This window comes from Helianthus annuus, chromosome 5 (assembly GCF_002127325.2).
Source record: "Helianthus annuus cultivar XRQ/B chromosome 5, HanXRQr2.0-SUNRISE, whole genome shotgun sequence".
Lineage (NCBI taxonomy): Eukaryota > Viridiplantae > Streptophyta > Magnoliopsida > Asterales > Asteraceae > Helianthus > Helianthus annuus.
Window position 1 is genome coordinate 155,966,015 of NC_035437.2, and position 19,484 is coordinate 155,985,498.

At 36.8% G+C, this 19,484-nt stretch overlaps 3 protein-coding genes across 4 annotated transcripts; 2 read left to right on the forward strand and 1 right to left on the reverse strand.

Annotated features, from left to right (window-relative positions):
* The first annotated feature begins 1,108 nt into the window (after positions 1 to 1,108).
* Positions 1,109 to 4,527, forward strand: LOC110941531 (mitochondrial phosphate carrier protein 3, mitochondrial). The gene is made up of 6 exons (XM_022183172.2): positions 1,109 to 1,579; positions 1,888 to 2,249; positions 2,364 to 2,407; positions 3,286 to 3,500; positions 4,056 to 4,180; positions 4,264 to 4,527. Exons 1-6 carry the CDS (start codon positions 1,274 to 1,276, stop codon positions 4,301 to 4,303), a joined length of 1,092 nt encoding a protein of 363 aa, XP_022038864.1. The 5' UTR covers positions 1,109 to 1,273; the 3' UTR covers positions 4,304 to 4,527.
* Positions 4,528 to 5,670: 1,143 nt separating this feature from the next.
* Positions 5,671 to 7,783, reverse strand: LOC110941530 (50S ribosomal protein L17). Its single transcript, XM_022183171.2, has 7 exons — positions 7,637 to 7,783; positions 7,270 to 7,364; positions 7,123 to 7,177; positions 6,629 to 6,679; positions 6,317 to 6,408; positions 6,155 to 6,232; positions 5,671 to 6,060 (listed from the first exon to the last, which is right to left on the reverse strand). The coding sequence occupies exons 2-7, from the start codon at positions 7,323 to 7,325 to the stop codon at positions 5,910 to 5,912; spliced, it is 483 nt and encodes a 160-aa protein (XP_022038863.1). The 5' UTR covers positions 7,326 to 7,364; positions 7,637 to 7,783; the 3' UTR covers positions 5,671 to 5,909.
* Positions 7,784 to 11,251: 3,468 nt separating this feature from the next.
* On the forward strand, positions 11,252 to 19,109 carry LOC110941529 (sialyltransferase-like protein 2). 2 transcript variants are annotated; one of them, XR_002594150.2, is made up of 13 exons: positions 11,252 to 11,523; positions 11,613 to 11,686; positions 12,512 to 12,601; positions 12,810 to 12,887; positions 13,354 to 13,454; positions 13,669 to 13,861; positions 13,990 to 14,080; positions 14,170 to 14,234; positions 14,633 to 14,787; positions 16,026 to 16,107; positions 16,888 to 16,997; positions 17,897 to 18,191; positions 18,995 to 19,109. XR_002594150.2 is itself a non-coding variant. In XM_022183170.2 (12 exons), exons 1-12 carry the CDS (start codon positions 11,436 to 11,438, stop codon positions 18,084 to 18,086), a joined length of 1,317 nt encoding a protein of 438 aa, XP_022038862.1. In that variant the 5' UTR covers positions 11,252 to 11,435; the 3' UTR covers positions 18,087 to 18,404. The 2 variants fall into 2 exon arrangements, 1 of the variants encoding a protein (XP_022038862.1); XM_022183170.2 differs by lacking the exon at positions 18,995 to 19,109 and having other exon boundaries at positions 17,897 to 18,404.
* The last annotated feature ends 375 nt before the right edge of the window (positions 19,110 to 19,484 follow it).

Here is a 19,484-nt window from a genome sequence, read left to right on the forward strand (position 1 = left end):
TTTAGTCCTTGCATTATTACTCCATTTTTACCGCCACTACTCCGTCAAGTTTTAAACTTTACGTTTTTTTCTTTTTGTACTATTACTCCATTTTTACACCTCCACAACTTTGAAAATTTCATACGGTTAATGCATCACATAACGCTTATGGTTGCAAAAGACGCTAGGCTAGTGGCGGATCTACAAAAAACCTAAAGGGGCAACGTTTCTATAAAAAGGGGCAGCGAAATCGAAAAAACGTCAAATTTTTCCAAAATTTACACTAATTTTACACTACCGCCGAAGCGTCAAGGGGCAACGGGCGTTGCCCCTTGTTCTATGCTAGGTTCGCCCCTGCGCTAGGCGCTTCCTAGTCGGTCGATTGGGGAGTTGAGAGTACTCGGTCTACGCGGAGAGTACTCGGACATGTTAAATTATAAAGAAATTACTTTTTGGAGATTAAATATATGTCAAATAACACAAATTTACTAATATTTATAACAAAATACGTGAAAATGATATTCATTCTTTAATATGATAGGCATAAAAATTATGTTATAGTATCATTTAAGTCAAACTAGGCCCGAGTTGACCTACTAGATCCAATTCTGGCCAAGTTTGACCGCGTTTGACCGACTTCGAGTAATTAGGCGGAGTCAAAGAAAGTCGCCTCTGACCTACTAGATCCAATTATGGCCGAGGTTGACCGCTTTTGACCGACTCCGAGTAACTAGGCGGAGTCAAAGAAAGTCGACTCGGCAGCCTGCCTTGTAGCGACTACTCGGGGAGTACTCGGCCTTGGAAACCTTGTTTTACAACTATGCTTAGACTAATACATTAGATGTTTGCAATTTTCCCACGCCGCAACGCGGGTCTAATTGCTAGTTTTATACAAAAAACCAACACATTCTATTCATCTGATGGTCAACGAACCCTTTTGACCCGAAAGAAATCCATAGTCATGCCTTACGATTACAAGTTCCGGTCCAACGGGGGACGGGGGAAGTTGCATACGTTGTTTCTTTGCCATTTGCTACCTATTATTCTAGACTTTTTTGGTCAATTACAATAGTACCCTTTCAGCTACCAATTAAATCATTACCCCCATTGTAGTTTAACCTTAGTCCAGGGGCAAAAGTGTATTACAACAATCTATATATGACTTCTCTCCAAAGTCTGCGCAACAAGTCGCATTTGAAATTTGAATCACTCATTATTACAATTATTATTCACCAAAACTTAAGTTCTAGCAGATAAATCTTGAAGAAATTTAACAACAGTTGCAAAGGGATTGATGGAGAATTCTCGGAACTCGCTGATACCGAGCTTTCTCTACTCGTCTTCTTCGCTGAAAAGCGGATTTAATTTTGATCAGGGGATGGCTGATCAAGTGAAGTTGACTGATGGTTCGTCGTTTTCAGTTGCAGCATCTTCGGCTGTTGCGAAAAGAGGTTTTGTGGTGCAGGCTCCAAGTGAGCCCGGTGGTATTAAGATGTTCTCGCCGGCTTATTATGCGGCTTGTACAGCAGGTGGTACTTTGGCGTGTGGGATCACTCACACGGCGATCACTCCGTTGGATGTTGTGAAATGTAATATGCAGGTAAATATCATTCTCGCTCCCAGGGCAGGCCCGAAGGAGGGCAGGGTGGGTGACAACCCTCGCCCGCTCTCCCGGGCCTAAAATTTAAAAAGATATATATCTTTTAAAAATGGTTAATGCCCTTTAAGGGACATTTTTCGTTACATCAGCGTTATAATGTCCCATGTAATGATTAAAGTCTGAGGGCGTCACACATGGCCTAATAGTCCATGCATTCGTTATAATATTAATTTGTTTTGAAAGTAATCTCTTTGTTTATTTCTGCTTCCGCTCTACGTCAGTGTTATTTATCTATGTTTGATTTACAGATTGACCCTGCAAAGTACAAGAACATTTCATCTGGATTTGGGGTATTGCTCAAGGAGCAAGGACTCAAAGGTTTTTACAAGGGCTGGGCACCAACACTATTGGGTTATAGTGCACAGGGTGCTTCCAAATACGGGTTTTATGAGTATTTCAAGAAAACATACTCTGACATCGCTGGCCCCGAGTATGCTACCAAGTACAAGACTTTGATCTACCTTGCTGGTTCTGCATCGGCAGAAATTATCGCGGACGTTGCTCTTTGCCCGTTTGAGGCGGTTAAGATTCGTGTCCAAACGCAACCTGGATTTGCTAGAGGTTTGTCGGATGGTCTTCCAAAGATTATCAAGAATGAAGGTGTTGCAGGGTATGACATTGTTCACTTCATTAACTAATTTGAAAACTTTAAAAACCATATTTGTTTATAAAAAGATTCAGAGTTTGAGGATTAATTTTTCTAATACTTTCATATGTTTTACAGGCTCTACAAGGGGCTGGTTCCACTGTGGGGAAGACAAATTCCATGTGAGTTCATAATTATTGAATTTCATGATTAATTGTAGTTTATTATCGTTAGACCATGTGTAGTGGTTAAAGAAAATAATGCCCCCACCATGGGGCATTATTCGACACGTGTCATCCCAGTCAGCAGCATGGGGCGTTATTGCAAAAGTGACGTAGTGGGAATAATGCCCCTTCCAATCATTAAAAAGAATAATAAAAAAAACAAAAAAAAACAAACTATTTATCATTGGCCATGCCCCCACCTTGGACCCACTCCCATTTGCCACATGCACTCCCATTGGCCACATGCACTCCCAGTCAAACCTCAGTCAAACCCCATTCAGCGTTATGATAAAAACGCCAACTTCAAGTTTTTGAATTTCTTTTTTAAAAAACGCCCCATGTAATTGGGGGGGGGGGGGCGTTTTAGGGCGTTTTTTTTTTCAATTTTTTTTAAAAATCACGCCCCACTACGGGTGGTCTTAGCATCACATGGCACAAAACATATCGGTTCATGTCTCTTAGATTTTGTCTACATTTATGATTTTATCGATATAAACCAGTTATAAGTAGAGAATCGTCAGAATTGCATAACATGCTTGTAGGTAGTGTTGTCCAGGTATAATATGAGAGAAAAAGAGAGTAAGGTAAGCGGTTACAATAGAATATTCATTGTTTCAATATTGATACAATGAATAATATAATATTGACATATATTCTGATAGTTACATAAGTGTCTTATGTGTCACATTTTAAGCAATAGTTACACATGTTGATATGGTTTTAGCAGTTCTCTACTTCTAAGTGTTTCTATATTGAACAACCCTCTATGCATAAAGTCATGTATATTTATTGTTTGAGTGCCATTTTTGGTAATTAATGAACTCTATGTTGTTCAGATACAATGATGAAGTTTGCATCTTTTGAGACAATAGTGGAGATGATGTACAAACATGCGATCCCTACACCGAAAGAGCAATGCAGTCCAAGTTTTCAGCTTGGAGTGAGCTTTGCTGGTGGTTATTTGGCTGGTATATTATGCGCTGTTGTTTCTCACCCGGCGGATAACTTGGTCTCTTTCCTCAACAATGCTGAAGGTGCTACAGTTGGAGATGTGAGTATAAACCCTAAGTCTTAAACTTTAAACCCTCTAAAGGTGATCAATATTGAAAAAAATAGTTTTGACCCGTTATGTTATTTATGGGTCGTTTCTTATATGTTATCTCAAACGGGTAAAATATATAGAACTTTGAAGGTAACGGGTCAAATGGCATTTTAAGTTCATTAAACCTTCTAAAGTAATAGGAAATGAGGGGTATGGTTAGTAACCATACAAACTGTTACTTTCATATAAAAAGGATTTTTTATTTAACGGATATACGGTTGTTTATGTAAGTTATTCGCTAGCTATAACAATAAGTTGGTTAAATAATATATTGTTTGAATAAATATAACCACTATCGAAAAATATAACTTTGTAATCGTTTTGACACACAGATTATTTATTATAGAAAAACAAAAAACTTAAGGGCGTTTCGGATCAACCCAACTCAAAAGTTTCCATTTTGACCCGTTACCCAACCCTTCTACCCACTCAGTTTGCCACATCTAGTTCTACACCTCCATTGTGTATGCATATTTCATAACATGGTATGCAACCGTTTTGCAGGCTGTCAAGAAACTCGGTTTATGGGGTCTCTTCACGCGTGGGCTGCCTCTTCGTATAATCATGATTGGAAGTCTTACTGGAGTACAATGGGGTATCTATGATTCGTTTAAAGTCTACGTCGGGCTGTAAGTTTCCACCTTGACATATTTTTTTAGCATTACAATTACCTCAAATTTGTATATTTATATATTTTTTGTTGTTCTTTTAGGCCGACTACTGGTGGTGCTGCTCCTGTTGCTGCAAAGTAAACCATCATGAGTGATTATGCAAACATGTTACCAAATGTATCTGATTCTTAGGAGAGCAAATCTCCAACTTTTTTGTTGTCTTAGTGATTTTAGCTCATGCCATTATTAGACACTGATATTTGTTGCAAATAAGCACCTTGTGTGTGTTTTCAAATTCCAGTCCTTTTCTGTATCTTTTATTACTATTTGTATTTGTATTTCATTTTTAAATTCTTTTTGATAAAGTCTTGTAAGATTTGAAAAGATATCATATCCAAATTTTTGCATATTTTTGTGTTTCTATTGTAATTTGAAAGTAAATCTTCATTTTGCAACATTACATAGAGTGGTGGTTATGTGTGGGCGCTCGGGGGGCAAAAGTGCAATGATACTAACTTTAACGTTATTTTACTAATTTCGTGAAAATAACGTTAAAAGCGGCGGATGGTTAATCATGCATCATGTGGTGAACTCCAATTTGGTTTATCATTACATGAGACCGTAGCATAGTTACCTAAATCGCTAGGGTTACCACGATCCACGTATTGGATCGCGGTGTACCCAATCGCAGATCGTAAACGATCCGGAACGTCATGGTCCGGCGATCCGAGTTGAATCGGTACGGCGTTCCAGATTGATAAGGTCCGGCGCTCCGATTTGTTAAGGTTCGGCGCTCCGATTTGTTATGGTACGGCGAATTTGTTACTAAATGGAGTGTAAGGTCGCCGGATTTGGAGTGTAAAGGCTTGACTGCTGCAAGAAAAGTGATGAAGAAGAAGACCTAATCTATGCACGACGGAAGGAAAAGTTATTTAGAAAACCTAATTTTAGTCTATGTTGTGTTGTAATATGGGCCTTTCTTATAACTAAGCCCAATATTTTATTAAAGGGCCTAATTGCCTAAAACACAAATAAGTAAAGAGAAATTATGGAATAATAAATAAGTAAAGAGAAATTATGAAGTCTAAAAGCTATAATAATTAATATGGAAATTTATATTTTATCTAATTTTACGATGGAAATTTATATATTTATTTATTTATGATGGAAATTTATATTTTTATCTAATTTTGATTATAATATTTTATATGTTAAGTAATGATTTTGGTATATTGAACCATATTTCATGGTACACCGAACCGGTTCGTACCGAAATGACCCGACCCCCCTTCGTACCGAATACACCTAATCTAGCGAATCGCGTACCCGGTCCGCGTACCCGTACCGGAGCGTACCGCGATTTAGGTAACTATGGACCGTAGTTAGCGGTTCGACCCAAAATTTTCATCAAGCTTGACCAAGAACACCCCTATCATTTACTCCCCTAACAAAGAAAGAGCATTCCAGCGACTTCTTAAAATCTCATCCAGCCAGCAAACATACTCAAATGAAATCCAAAAATTCAAATCAATTCTTTATAATAATACTCGGATAATCCAGATTCTCTCTCCTAAACAATGAGATAAAAGGACTCATAAAACTTCTTTCACTAGACAGCCAAACAAAATTATTCATTCTAAGCCATAAAATGTTGCTACAAACTTAGAATATTAAACTAGAAGTATCAAAGCTAGCGTTGACATTGTTTAATACCTTCCAGAAGGGATGATTTCAGCGACAAGAAGGTTTAATCCTCTGCTTCTGAGCTTTTGGCTTCTTTAGGAGATGCGAAACTCCTGCTAAGCTTAGATCTTGTCCAGGGATCCAACGGTGGTCTTTGAGCGGGTTGTGGGGCCGGAGGTTTTGACTGTCGAAGCTCGTTTTCCCTGTCTATGAACCTGTTGGCAATTAACAACATTTCACAATAACAACTTTGTTTATGAAAGCACTATCATTCTTCATGAATTCAGAAAATTGCAAAAAGGAACTTACTCAATATATGCCATTGGTGCAGCATCACCAACTCTTATTCGAGTTCGAAGCACTCTTGTATACCCTCCTGCCCGATCTCTGCACCACCAATATATTGTTTAACCACGGTTAATATTGAGTAAAAAACTTAACCAAAGGAGAGGTTTAATCATTAATGTTCACTTGTATCGGTAAGCCAACTCGGTAAATAGTTTGTGAATAACATCATCTCCTCGCACAAAGGCAGCAGCACGCCTGGCAGCACAAAGTGTACCCTGTAAAAGTTACAAGACAGTAAGTAAATGAAACGACAACTATTCAAATTTTTCGAATTCTTCTATAAATAACGAAAGAATAATAAGCATATTAACAAGCTTATACTTCCCATTAAAGAAAGCACTGTAACTTTCATAAGTGTTGAAACTTCTGCATCATCCATGAGGTTCATGATGGAAAAAAATATGAAACGTATAAAAGGTTCCAAGCTAGACATACCTCTTTCCCAAGTTGCACCATGTTATCAGCAAGTCGTCGAACTTCTTTTGCCTATACCAATTAAAAAAAAGAGATGAGATATGTAACACACTATTTTTTAAAAGAGTAAGTTACAAAATGTTGATTTATAAATACGCCGGATCTTAAATTGCGCCAACGTGGGACATTAAAGAACGCCAAGTATCTATTTTGTATTAGCAATTTAGCATGCTTTACAGCTATGACTTTATTCAAATATAAGTATAAAGTTAACATGTGTATACAGAATTTGGATGTTTACGCTTAACAAATAACAATCAAGTAAAGTAATTTCCACTAGAAGATCATGAAAATCCATTTATTTACGCTGCAAACTAGCTGATAAAGAAAACAGTACATGAACCAAACACGAAGCTTTATAGTCTATAATTTATCTCACACTATGATAAACCAGTATCGATTCAACAATGCAACTTTACTAAAACAATAAAAGAAAAACCAATAAGCTAGTTCACCTTGGCAACAGTAGTTTCAATTCGTTCATGCTTCACCAGCTGAGAAACCATGGTCCTGCGAAAACACACACACACATTTAGCATTTTCTTCTTAGGTGGCATGCTGCAATGGTCGCTATATGCAAGATGAAAACGAAAATAAAAAACCTGAGCATGGATATTCGATGTCCGGTAGGACGATTGAGCTTCCTGAACTTCGTCATGATGCTCAAGTCTTTACAAGAATACGAATTGTAAAACACCTGCAATGTTGACCACACTAAGTTTGTGAGATTGAAAGTACTCGTCATGATGATAAGATTCAAAATTCAAAATTACATATTTCATGAACTAATTCCGTCCAAATTATAAACAAACATCACTTAATTTTGCAATCAAATGGAAGGATGAGATACAGAAATGTTGTACCTCAGTCAAAACCCTAACGGAAAAGTAAAACAAAATTAATCTCCGTAAGGGTGTTGTGTGTATGTGTGTGAGAAGAGTGATAACGGCAGGGAGGAGAATTACTAACCTGTGGAGATGATGCTAATCGTCGTTACTGGTGTGGGCGAGACGGCGGAGCCGATGCTAGGAGCAAGGTTTATAGAAACCTTCCTCAAGGTTGAATTAGTGACAGAAACTACCCTGTTGTTTTCAAAACTTACAAACTTGGCCCTTGTTTTTGTTTACTCTTGGCATCATTATAAGTGACATGCTTTAAAACCCAATGAATACCAAGTGTGCGTGTGTCTATATTAAAACCCTATGAATACGAAGTTTTTTTAAATTTGGAACTCAGTATCGGTGGATTATTGGTACTCTCCGGTACCTCACTGTTGTGGTTCCAACCGATAATCGATTGGCCAAAGAAACAAGACGGAAACCGGATAGAAATTAGAGAGAAACTTAGATCAATATTTTTCATTCATACTCCAAAATGAAAACGTACAGAAATATAAATAGATAAGTTGCATGCTACAATTCCTAAAAAGATGGACCCACTACTAACAAACTCTTAACTAATTTTGGTCAGTAACAAATACTACTTTTTCAACGGAAATGTGATGATAATGGTTGCTTCACAAGTAGGAATGGTTCACCCCATGCACAAAGCAAGAACATGGACCACGTGCCTTGACCACTTCAAGATGATTCAAAAACCAACTAAATTGATAGGCAAGTGGACACGTAACAATCCACCCCACTCGAACTCGCCTTGTCCTCAAGGCGAAACTTCGGATAGACCACGGTGGCCGCCATTCGAGTCGGACAATCACATATAAAGCGGTCTCACCATGACTCCATAATGGTCGCCACTCACGCTTTGCGGTGGAAGTCGGTTGTACCAGGGAGATAAAATTGTGGCCCGCAAATGATGTTGGTGTTGCAGCAATTTTTGATGCACCCGGTTCCGGTAACGACAAGGTTTTTGGTGCAACAGATTGTGGTAACGTGGCTCGTTTTGGTGCTGATATAGAAGGTGAAGAGGCCCTGTATGGTGGTGGTGTTTGCAGTTTTAGGGCGGATTTAGGTGCCGGTGTGGCTGAAGAAACTTGTCTTGGTGGTTGTGCGACAGCAGAAGTGGGTGATGGTGAAGTGTTTAGAGCTGGTTTTGGGGCTGCAAGTTGGTCGAAGGTGGTGAATTTTGTGGCTGGTATTATGGCTGTTGTCGTCGGCAATGGTTCGGGAGCGGGTGATGGTGGTACAGGAGCGGAAATTGGTGGTGGTTTAGAAAAAATGGGTGAGGTTGCCCATCTTCTAGACTCGTTTTTGAGAAGACCAATCATCTCAAAAAGCATCGACTCGATTCGATCCATCGACGCATTCCATTCACGAGCGTCCATGATTCACGGGTGGATCACGGTGGCTCTGATACCACTGTTGTGGTTCCAACCGATAATCGATTGGCCAAAGAAACAAGACGGAAACCGGATAGAAATTAGAGAGAAACTTAGATCAATATTTTTCATTCATACTCCAAAATGAAAACGTACAGAAATATAAATAGATAAGTTGCATGCTACAATTCCTAAAAAGATGGACCCACTACTAACAAACTCTTAACTAATTTTGGTCAGTAACAAATACTACTTTTTCAACGGAAATGTGATGATAATGGTTGCTTCACAAGTAGGAATGGTTCACCCCATGCACAAAGCAAGAACATGGACCACGTGCCTTGACCACTTCAAGATGATTCAAAAACCAACTAAATTGATAGGCAAGTGGACACGTAACACTCACACGTACATGACCCGATCTTAGTTTTTCAGTAGACTCCTAAATGAAGCCATATGCAAGTAATAAAATACATACTCCGATACATTCAAGGGTCGTTAAACTAGGGATTAATGTATACTCGAAAGTTTGAAATGGCGAAGAAGAATTGGTTGGTTTTAGCAATAGTAGCCACTCAACGAACCAGAGTGACGAGAGAAGTACCACGTGTATGGTCTTTTACTTTGCAAATGTTGCCATATCATGTATGTCATAGAAACAAAATACCGTAGCCTTATCATTGTGAGAATCAAACATATCACTTATCATTGTGTGAATCTAACATATCACTTGACATGACTAGTTATTTTTTGGGTTTTTATATTTTACTTAAATTGTAACTTTAATCATACTTGTAAAACAAGGTCTAGGAGGCCGAGTACTCCCTGAGTAATCGCTACAAGGTAGACTGTCGATGTCTGAATACTCTCCGCTTAATTTGAGTACTTCCCGAGTACTCTTCGCCCAGGCAGAGTACTTCCCGAGTACTTTTAACTCCGACTAGGAAGTGCCTACCGACTTTTGTGAACATGACTTTAGTTTTAAATAATTTTAGTATATTGGGTAGGGCTTAGTGTATGATAAGCTTTATATTGGAATTTAAATGAAAATAAACAAAGCATAACGGTGCATTCAAGTTTTTTATATACATTATCTTTACAAAGTCATAAAAAACAAAATGACATGTTACATAATATATAAAAATAAAATAAAGGCCGTCAAAACTCAATACATGTGTTTCGTTTTGTAAATTAGACTATCTCTAACGTCACCACCTTCTTCATCCCCGCTCGATGTCACATCCCCTTGCTCAACCCCTCCTCTTCCACGGGCTCCTCTTCTCTCTCCTCGCCCTCTCAAAACAATTCCACCCTTGTGTAAGTGTCTCTCCCGCATCTCCTTTGCCACTTCTGAACGGGACGACCCTTTTGGATTGATGCCTACTTAATGAAAATTTCCATCGTCGGAGGTAAGGCAAAAGAACGATGGAATAAAGAAAAAAATCAGTTTCCAATGCACTCTCTTGGGTTTGCTACAAGAATTGTTAAAGAAGAAATTGCAGTCTATTGTGATTTTTCTAATAAACAAAAACACTTAAAACATTTTAATAAAAACTGTTGTAAAAAACTTACTGAGTTACCACAATTATCTTTTGTCTGTGAACCAACAAGAGATAAAGGTTATTTCAAAAAGAAATATAAAAATAAATATAAAACAAAAACTAAAAAACTGAAGTAATAAACTTTAGTGAAAACGAAAAAGGTTTTGTATCAGATTATATGATTATCTCTGATCAACTAACAAAAATTAGCAAGCTTAAATTCAAGCTTGACACAAAACAAGTTTTTAATCAACCAAAAACTTTACAAAGTTTAGTTTCTAGAGCCTTTTCTAGAAAAAATAAAATACTTTTCATTTGTAATCAATATGTGTGTGAGTAGTCTCCTTGTTAGTCAAAATGACAACTCCATTTCTCGACAACTTACTACAACTTTGTCATCTATACTTTGGGTATGGCATCTTTGCCAAATTAAAAATTATGAACGACATTGTTTGTTCAAACTTACTACTGGGCTCCTCTTCTCTCTCCTCGCCCCCTCAAAACAATTCCACCCTTGTGTAAACCCCCCCCCCCCCCCCCCCCAGTCCCCCATCTCCTTTGTCACTTCTGAACGGACGACCCTTCTCCTTTTGCGTTGAAACAATATTAGGTGCAAATAGATAATCAGATTTTTATACCCTTGATTATGACCTATGGTCCTATTTTAGATCCTCATAAATTGAGAAAACTTAGGGGGCGAGTTATAATCTAAAACATACTTGAAGGGCGATAACTGTTACTTCCTCTCTAACTATAAAACCCCTGCTCTTTGCAAATCAGATCGAGAACACACATCACCCCCACTCCACGATTTCATACACCGACTGTATAGTAGCGCAACTCTACTTCAATCTCCGACGAACTAGGGTTTCAAATTCGTTCAAATTCACACTCAATCGAACTAACTGATCACAGATCTCAACAGATTATCAATCTAACAGACTCATAGATTATGAGGCTCTTACAATTCGCATTCATTGTCGCATTAGCATCTGGATTTGCAGCTATTTTCATATACATCAGTGGCGTTTCGGATCTAAGTATGTTTCCTGTTCATCTCTGTTAGTTTTGTTATGATTTGTTGAGTTTGTTTAGTTTGATTTGATGTTGTAATTGGTAATGTGAGTAGACAGGACGTTGAACGTTTCCGATGAAGAAACTGAAGCGTTGCAGTCGTTGCAAAGTGGATTTCAGAAGTGTGTGGTGAGCTTTTAGTGTGATTATACTGAATTTCTTATTGAGAACTTGTAATGGAATGCTTATGCTTATTAGTATAATGGTTAATGGAGTAGTTGCAAGTAGTTTATACGGTTATAAGTTGTTACATATGAACTTGTATGGAGGTCTGTAGAAAGTTGATTGGGAATTTACATTGTTTGTATAAGTTATTTTGTGAAGTCTTCAAGTCATGAAGACTGAAGAATAGAGGTGATCGGCTATGTGTTATGATAGATTGAGATGTAGATGTTTGTTTATTAATCAAGGAAATAGAACCATATGAAAGTTAAATAGCATGTACTTTAGTTATTTCAGAGGCTTGATTTTTTACACGTAGTTATCAAAGGCGCAAGGCGCTCTTAGTGTGCAAAGGGTGAGCCTAGGCGCAAGGTGCTTAAAAACGAGGGATCGAGATAAGCAAGGCTGATAGCATTAACGTACCAGGTTTTAGGGTTTTAGACGTGTTCTAGGCTTTTCTAGGGCTAGTTTAGGCCGGTTACAGGCCATTTTGGATGGCAGCAAAACCTTTTCCCTGCGCCTCGCTTTGCTTGAGGGCCTAGACGCGCACCCAAAGGGCTTTTGACAACATAGGTTTTACAGTCTACAAATAAATAGAATTGAGGTTAAAGCCCTAGTTCTAAAGGATACATGGTGTTCAACTGTTCATTCACTATATGTGTTGCCAACTCTTCCCATATCACACTCAGGGTTGTCATATATGATTAGAAGCTTATGTGGTAACTATTAGAAGAACAACAATGTCCCCTTATTTTGTTAGCTTTTGTGTTTACTTTGTTCAAATTGGTTCAGGCGGCAAATGGGTTAGGGCTGCAAGCTATCGGCGGCAGAGACTACTGCAAAGTTACACTACAATTTCCCAGTGACACCATCCCTAAATGGGTAGGTTTTTAGAAATTTTGAATGTTTGTTAATCTAATCTGATTAATGAATCTCCCAAATGCATAACTATTGCCTTACTTTTGGGCCTTGGCTAATAATGTACAAAGGGCTATATGGTTCATAATTAGTTTTTTTCTCTTCATGTTTATCTTCTACATATATCATTATATCTTTCTAATTGGTATCTTAATTGGTTGATCTTTGATAGAAAGACCCCAAGACTGGAAATGTGGAGGGCTTATCTTTCGAGTTTAATCTATGTGAAGCAGTTGCCACATGGGAGCAGGTTAGTCTCTGATGTGTACTCAGTTTTATTATTTTTTGGTCAATTTTAAAGCTTTCTCTTAGCAAAATCGAACCACACTAGTAAAATCCACACATGATGCCACCTCATCCAATACAAGAAAAACATAACACATGATGTTGATTCATCTGCTTTGAAATTGAATATGTCACCGATTGCCAGTTTACATTATACAATGACACTTTTACGTCATACTTAAGTTATCCAACATATATGGAAGTTTGTTAAGCCAAACGGCACAAACATACTTGAAAGTTGAAAGTTGATCTTTGGTATTAAGCAAAGATCAAGGTCCTGTATAAGTATTTGCATCATTGACCGGGACTTTAAAAGGAAACTGACATGAAGTTGTTTAGTTTTGTATTTTTTATATTTTTTCTTCCCAAATGTTCATCTTGTACTGTTATTTTTTATGATTCTTTGATTATTCATTACTCGAGCTGTCCAGGTTCGGAATAGTACAACCATTCTCACAAAGGAGTTTATTGATGCTTTACCTAATGGATGGACAGATTATGCATGGCGAAGGATTAATAAAGGATTACTTCTGTAAGTCTCCAAACCATTTGTAAAATACGCATGAAATTATGTGTTTGATGTTCTATCTTAAGCCGTGTCTGCCTTTAGTTCAGGATAAAGAATCATAATTGCCAATATAACATCTCTTGTTTAATCTCTACAAATGTCCAGTTTTTTTCTTTTTTGTAAAATTAGTCTTTCATATAGCTAATTACCAGCATGCATTGGTGCACTCCTACTGCAGTAACAACTGTGCAAATAAAACTCTTTGCATGGAGAAACTATCTTTGGTACTACCGGAAACACCACCATATGTCCCCCGCCAATTTGGCCGCTGTGCAGTAATTGGTAACTCTGGAGATCTGTTAAAAACAAAGTTTGGGAAGGAGATTGATGGTTATGATGCTGTTCTCAGGGAAAATGGTGCACCAATCGATGTATGTATCTATTACATTGAATTTTAGCGTATAGATTTTTTGGATGAAAAGAAATATTCTTCAAGATGGTGCATTAATCCAAATTTCAGTATATACTTATTAACCCCCCCTCTCATATTGCAATGCAGAATTACACAGAATATGTGGGTAAAAAGAGTACATTTCGCCTACTCAATAGGGGTTCTGCCAAAGCTTTGGATAAAGTTGCCGAGTTATATGGTATTTTATACTTGTAGCTTTACATGTGTATTGGTATAATTCCAGTATATTATTACTGGAAGCATACTAAGAGTTTCATATTTTTACAGAAACTGGGAAAGAGGTACTGATTGTTAAAACTACAATCCATGACATCATGAACAAAATGATTCGGGTGAGTACAATCTTTACATGGCACACCACTAGGATCTATAACTTTAAGTTTACAGTAAATGAAAGTTTTTTATGTATCCTTTGGGGTGACACATGATAATTATCTAAGTTAAATGATTAAAACAACCTTACCAATTTACATTATATATTTGAATTCTCCTTTTATCATTGATGGTTATTACACCTGTTAATTGAATGCTGCACTTGTCACAACCATTAATGAATGTCATGTACACCCTTAAAGTTTTAATAAGAACGTGGAGTAAACATATCTTTTTCAAATATTAATGTTAATCTCTCCTTGAATTTTTGAATTTGATTACTAAGAAGCTATTTTTTTGTTTGTTAAATCTACCCTTCCATATCCCTGATTTTCAAGTTCTGAATGTTGTATTGTAGGAAATTCCAATTCTCAATCCCGTATATCTCATGTTAGGTGCATCTTTTGGATCAGCTGCAAAGGGAACTGGGCTCAAGGCTCTTGAGTTTGCTCTGTCAATATGTGATACTGTTGACATGTATGGGTTTACTGTGGATCCAGGCTATAAAGAATGGTATACAATCTTCTTATAAACTTCTCTCCACTCGTTAGGCTTGTTTATAATAAGAAATTATTGGTTACCAACAATTGTGGTGCGGCATCTTGATCGTACGCCAATGCGCATGTACGATATAGATGATGCGGCGTGCTATATTACTTGCCTTGGGTTGTATTAACAGACTTAGTGATTTACTTCCTGCCATTTCTGGAACCATCCTAAATAGAGCGGTGAAATTGGTGGCTCTGGAAATGGGCCTAAATGGGTTATATTTTGGTAGAGTGAATTTCAAGTTTTGTCCTTTATCTTTAGGTCACTTTGCAAGTTTTGTCCTTTATGTTTAAATTTGACGAGTTTTGTCCTTTATGTTTAAAAATCAAGCACGTTTTACCCTTTATGTTTAAAAATCAAACACGTTTTGTCCTTTATGTTTAAAAAATCAAGCACGTTTTGTCCTTAAAAATCAAGCATATAGGACAAAACGTGCTTGATTTTTAAACATAAAGGACAAAACTCGTCAAATTTAAACATAAAGGACAAAACTTGCAAAGTGGCCTAAAGATAAAGGGCAAAACTTGAAATTCACTCTATTTGGTATGGGCTGGATCGGATTGATCAACAACACGTTAATGTCCAATTTGAATAAGACGAATAAAAAACTTCAGGGACTAAATCCATTGAGAAAAATTAATGACCTAAGAAATAAATCAGGAAAGTTGATTGGCTCATAAACCCAATTAGATTAAAATTTAAAGAGTAGAATGTCATTTTCATCCATGAGGTTTGGCCAGTTTTGCGACTTTCGTCCAAAGGTTTATTTTTTCGGCTTTTCGCATCTGGATTCAAAAGGTTTAAAATCTTGCCATTTTCATCCAGCTCGTTAACTGCATCCATTTTTTTCCCGTTAAGTCAGGGGTATTTCCGTCTTTTTGTTAACTTAAAAAACGCATATTTGGCCAAACCTTAGAGACGAAAATGGCATTTTATTCTAATCTAAATTTTGCATAAAATGATTTAGAAAGTTGTATGGGTTTTGACCCGTTTGACTCATTTTCTTTTGAACTATTTTTTTAGTTTCTCCCGTTTTAGAATAGAGCATAACCAAAATCAACTCATGCGTAAGTTAATGTGTCAAAAGTGCCACCTCTAATTCTAGAAATATTTTCGTTTTCGTGATACCAATGAATACAATGTCAGAAGTTATAGCAAGTATCTCTTATGAATGATCTTAGCAATGCTGCTTTTGCTTACAGGACAAGATATTTCTCTGAGTCTCGACAAGGTCATACCCCGTTGCAGGGTAGGGCTTACTACCAGATGATGGAGTGTTTAGGAGTAAGTTCTTATAATTCACCTACTCCTAGTTCTAGATTATTATATACTGCTTTTAGGAGATAAAGCTAGGGCTGCAAAGGAACCGAACGAATACAAACAAGAAATATTTGTGTTCACGAACTTGTTTGTGTTCGTTTGTTAAGGAAATATATATGTTCACGAAGTGTTCACGAACTGTTCATGAACACTTACTGGACGAGATTTTATGTTCGTGTTTGTTTGTTAATTTTAGGCAACGAACGCAAATGAAAGTTCGTGAACACAAATGGAAACATACAAACACAAACAAGTATTCATGAACAAAATATATAATACACTGATATTAAAAATTTTATTTGCCAGAAATTTGAAGTATTTTAAATAAAAAATAAATAATAGATACACTAATGAACTACCGAACACAAACAAACATAAATGAACACGTTCACGAACATGGATAAACAAACGCGACCTCTGTTCATGTTTGTTCATTTATTAAACGAACGAACACAAACGAACTTCCCACTGAACGGTTCACGAACTGTTCGCTGAACGTTCAGTTCGTTTGCAGCCCTAGATAAAGCCTTACCTTCCTCTAAAATAACTTTGAAATAACAGCCTGTGATTCTCCCAACCAAATTGTTATAAACATGATGAATGTGGAGATGCGGTTTTCCTTCTTGATTCTTGTGGATCTAGAATATATTTTTGCTTTTCTAGTAATATTATTGCTGCTTGTTAAAAGTCGTTTTTTTTTTCACTCTCGCCACGCTAATTTGTTGTTCCAATGTGTCATACAAGCTTATCAAAATCCATTCTCCGATGAGAGCTGACCCGAACCGTGTTGTCAAATGGGTGCCAAGCCAAAGTACGATCACTCTTGCTAGACTTGCGTCAGAGAAAATGCTGAGGTATGTATCATTTGCATCGTGTAATCGTGTAGTCTTTAGAATAATGATGTTAGTCTTTGAATAAAACGTTTTCAGAGGTTGTATTATGTATGCATTAAAAAAAATAGACTCATGGGACTAATAGAATTTGTTAATTCAGTGATTAGACATTGAATATTAGAATTTGTTCACCAAACACTAAATAAACACTTACAAAATGTAAATCCAGACTCCCCCAAACCCTCACCGACCCTAACATATTTGTTTGTCTAGAAGCAACTCATGTTTATCCCTTGCTTGTAAGTGGTATACTTCTGTGAAAATTAAGCTTGGCAAAATGGGCGGGTGGGTCAGTCATATATCGGTTAAATGGGTTTGGGTCAAACGGGTCGTTCTAAACATGTATCCATTTGGTTTGAATCAAAATAGGTTCTCACCAAAATGGACCCGGGTTGAAACATGTCGTTTCTGAAAAAAGAAAGGAGTAAAATGCCATTTTCGTCCTTGAGGTTTGGCTAGTTTTGCGACTTTCGTCCAAAGGTTTGTTTTTTCGGATCTGGATCCAAAAAGTTTGAAATCTTTTCATTCGGCTCCTTAACCCCATCTATTTTTCTCCGTTAAGCCAGGGGTATTTCCGTATTTTTGGTTAACTTAAAGGGCAATTCGGTCTTGTTCAGGGGTATTTGCTCTTTTTACATAAAGTGAAAAAGACCGAATTGCCCTTTTAGTTAGCAAAAAGACGGAAATACTCCTGACCTAACAGAGAACATTGGATGGAGTTAACAAGCTGGATGAAAATGGCAAGATTTCTAAACTTTAAGAATGCATCATAATTGCCTAGTGTAATGAGAATTTAAATGCACAATTCATAGTTTTCCGTAATCCAAACATGATGAAGTGATGCTTCATTACCGTAACAGGTGGGTTGGAGCAGGGTCCGATGATCCACTGGCATCTTGTTCCATCATCAAGAAGAAACTCCACAAAAGCCGATTTCCATCACTCAGAAAAGCTGCTATTGATCATCAAAAATACGTGAAAGAGACCACAATGTACCCTTTGGAGCATAGCGTTGGACACAGTCAACTCTGCACCGTGTCAAACAGCTGAACCAACGTTTATCATCACCTCCATATACAGAAACCGCAACACATCACCGACACTGTGGCTCAAGTTGATCGAGCATCTGCTACCAAATACCCATTTTTCAGTAGTGTAAGTTTCTCTATTTCATCATACTTCGGGGTGTTAGACATGTCGGGGCTGGCATGTTGGGGTTGACTTGAGCACTACCCGGTTAACCTTGAGTATTTATTTATTATTTTTTTCCATACAAATACTCTTGTCGATTTACAACAAAAGATATAAAAATACATAACGTAATTATGTTGAAAGTAAAGAACATGATGCTCATTTATCCTTTTATCATTTAAATTTTGGTATAAATTAGTAAATATTTCCATCCAGTTTTATGTTGATTGCAAACCATACAAGTGAATACCAGTACCGGTGCTTATAACTATTTAATAAATAGTATAACCGCGTATGTAGGTTTTTTTAGGTTAGCGAACTAAAGTTATTAGAGAAAAATATAATTACTAATAATTTAATTGGGTTAAAGACGTATATGGTTTATAGTCTAATGGTTGAAATTATTAAAAAAAGTACTATTTGATTAATAGTAAAATTCACTAACAATGTAAGTTTGGCATTTGTTACTATAATATTATAGTAATATCCATCAATTTAAGTTGTGACTTAAAACATATGTTTTTATTAACTTTACAAAATTAAACGTGTTGAACGATGAACATGCCAAATCAACTGGAACAAGACCTGCTACTCTGCTAGGCTAAAATGTTTTTTTTTTTTTTTTTTTTTCTCTGGATTCAAGCCAAAGCTAACCTGCCCTAGAATAAATTCAAACCTATGAATTTGTGTTGGTTCATGTGGTGTCAAAAATTCACACAACAACCGAATCATGCAATTTAGTTTCGGTTTTGTATTGCATTTTTCGGGTTGGCGTTTCTGACCATGCCAGGAGGCAGTTTCGGCTTCATTTAGCACTTGTAAAATATGTTTATTATTATTGATCTTTTCGTATGGAATCCAAACAATCAAAAGGTTCTAGCATCATTCGATTAACACCATGTACTTTCTTGTTCGGCCATAGGTTTAAGTTTGATTTAGTGTTGGAATGTTTCATGCCGCTACTAATCAGAGTATAGCGGGATCTTATATATTTATGAACTTTTTATTAGGGTCTAATTATATTATCAATTTATCATGGAGAGAACTGTGAGAAGATGAATTTATAGGAATTTCTTTTAAGATTCTATTATTTTTTTTTTCAAACGGGTTGAAGCGTTGAAGTGACTTAACATAGTGATAAAATAGGCATCAAGACCTTGTTCTGGTGTCCTATACATAACATTGTTTTGAGGAATTCGTGTTTAGAGTTGTATTTTTGTTCGCTCCCTTGAATGATAAGGTTTTGAAAACCTGATA

Excerpts from the sequence above, each read along its gene's own strand:
- LOC110941530 (XM_022183171.2), bottom strand. The coding sequence starts at position 7,325 with ATGACGAAGTTCAGGAAGCTCAATCGTCCTACCGGACATCGAATATCC. Across the intron at positions 6,233-6,316 it reads GAGTTGGCTTACCGATACAA|AGATCGGGCAGGAGGGTATA; the intron begins GTGAACATTAAT and ends TTGGTGGTGCAG. Across the intron at positions 6,061-6,154 it reads GCACCAATGGCATATATTGA|GTTCATAGACAGGGAAAACG; the intron begins GTAAGTTCCTTT and ends AATTGCCAACAG.
- LOC110941531 (XM_022183172.2), top strand. The coding sequence starts at position 1,274 with ATGGAGAATTCTCGGAACTCGCTGATACCGAGCTTTCTCTACTCGTCT. Across the intron at positions 2,250-2,363 it reads AAGAATGAAGGTGTTGCAGG|GCTCTACAAGGGGCTGGTTC; the intron begins GTATGACATTGT and ends TATGTTTTACAG. Across the intron at positions 3,501-4,055 it reads AAGGTGCTACAGTTGGAGAT|GCTGTCAAGAAACTCGGTTT; the intron begins GTGAGTATAAAC and ends ACCGTTTTGCAG.
- LOC110941529 (XM_022183170.2), top strand. The coding sequence starts at position 11,436 with ATGAGGCTCTTACAATTCGCATTCATTGTCGCATTAGCATCTGGATTT. Across the intron at positions 14,081-14,169 it reads TAAAGTTGCCGAGTTATATG|AAACTGGGAAAGAGGTACTG; the intron begins GTATTTTATACT and ends ATATTTTTACAG. Across the intron at positions 14,788-16,025 it reads GATCCAGGCTATAAAGAATG|GACAAGATATTTCTCTGAGT; the intron begins GTATACAATCTT and ends TTTTGCTTACAG.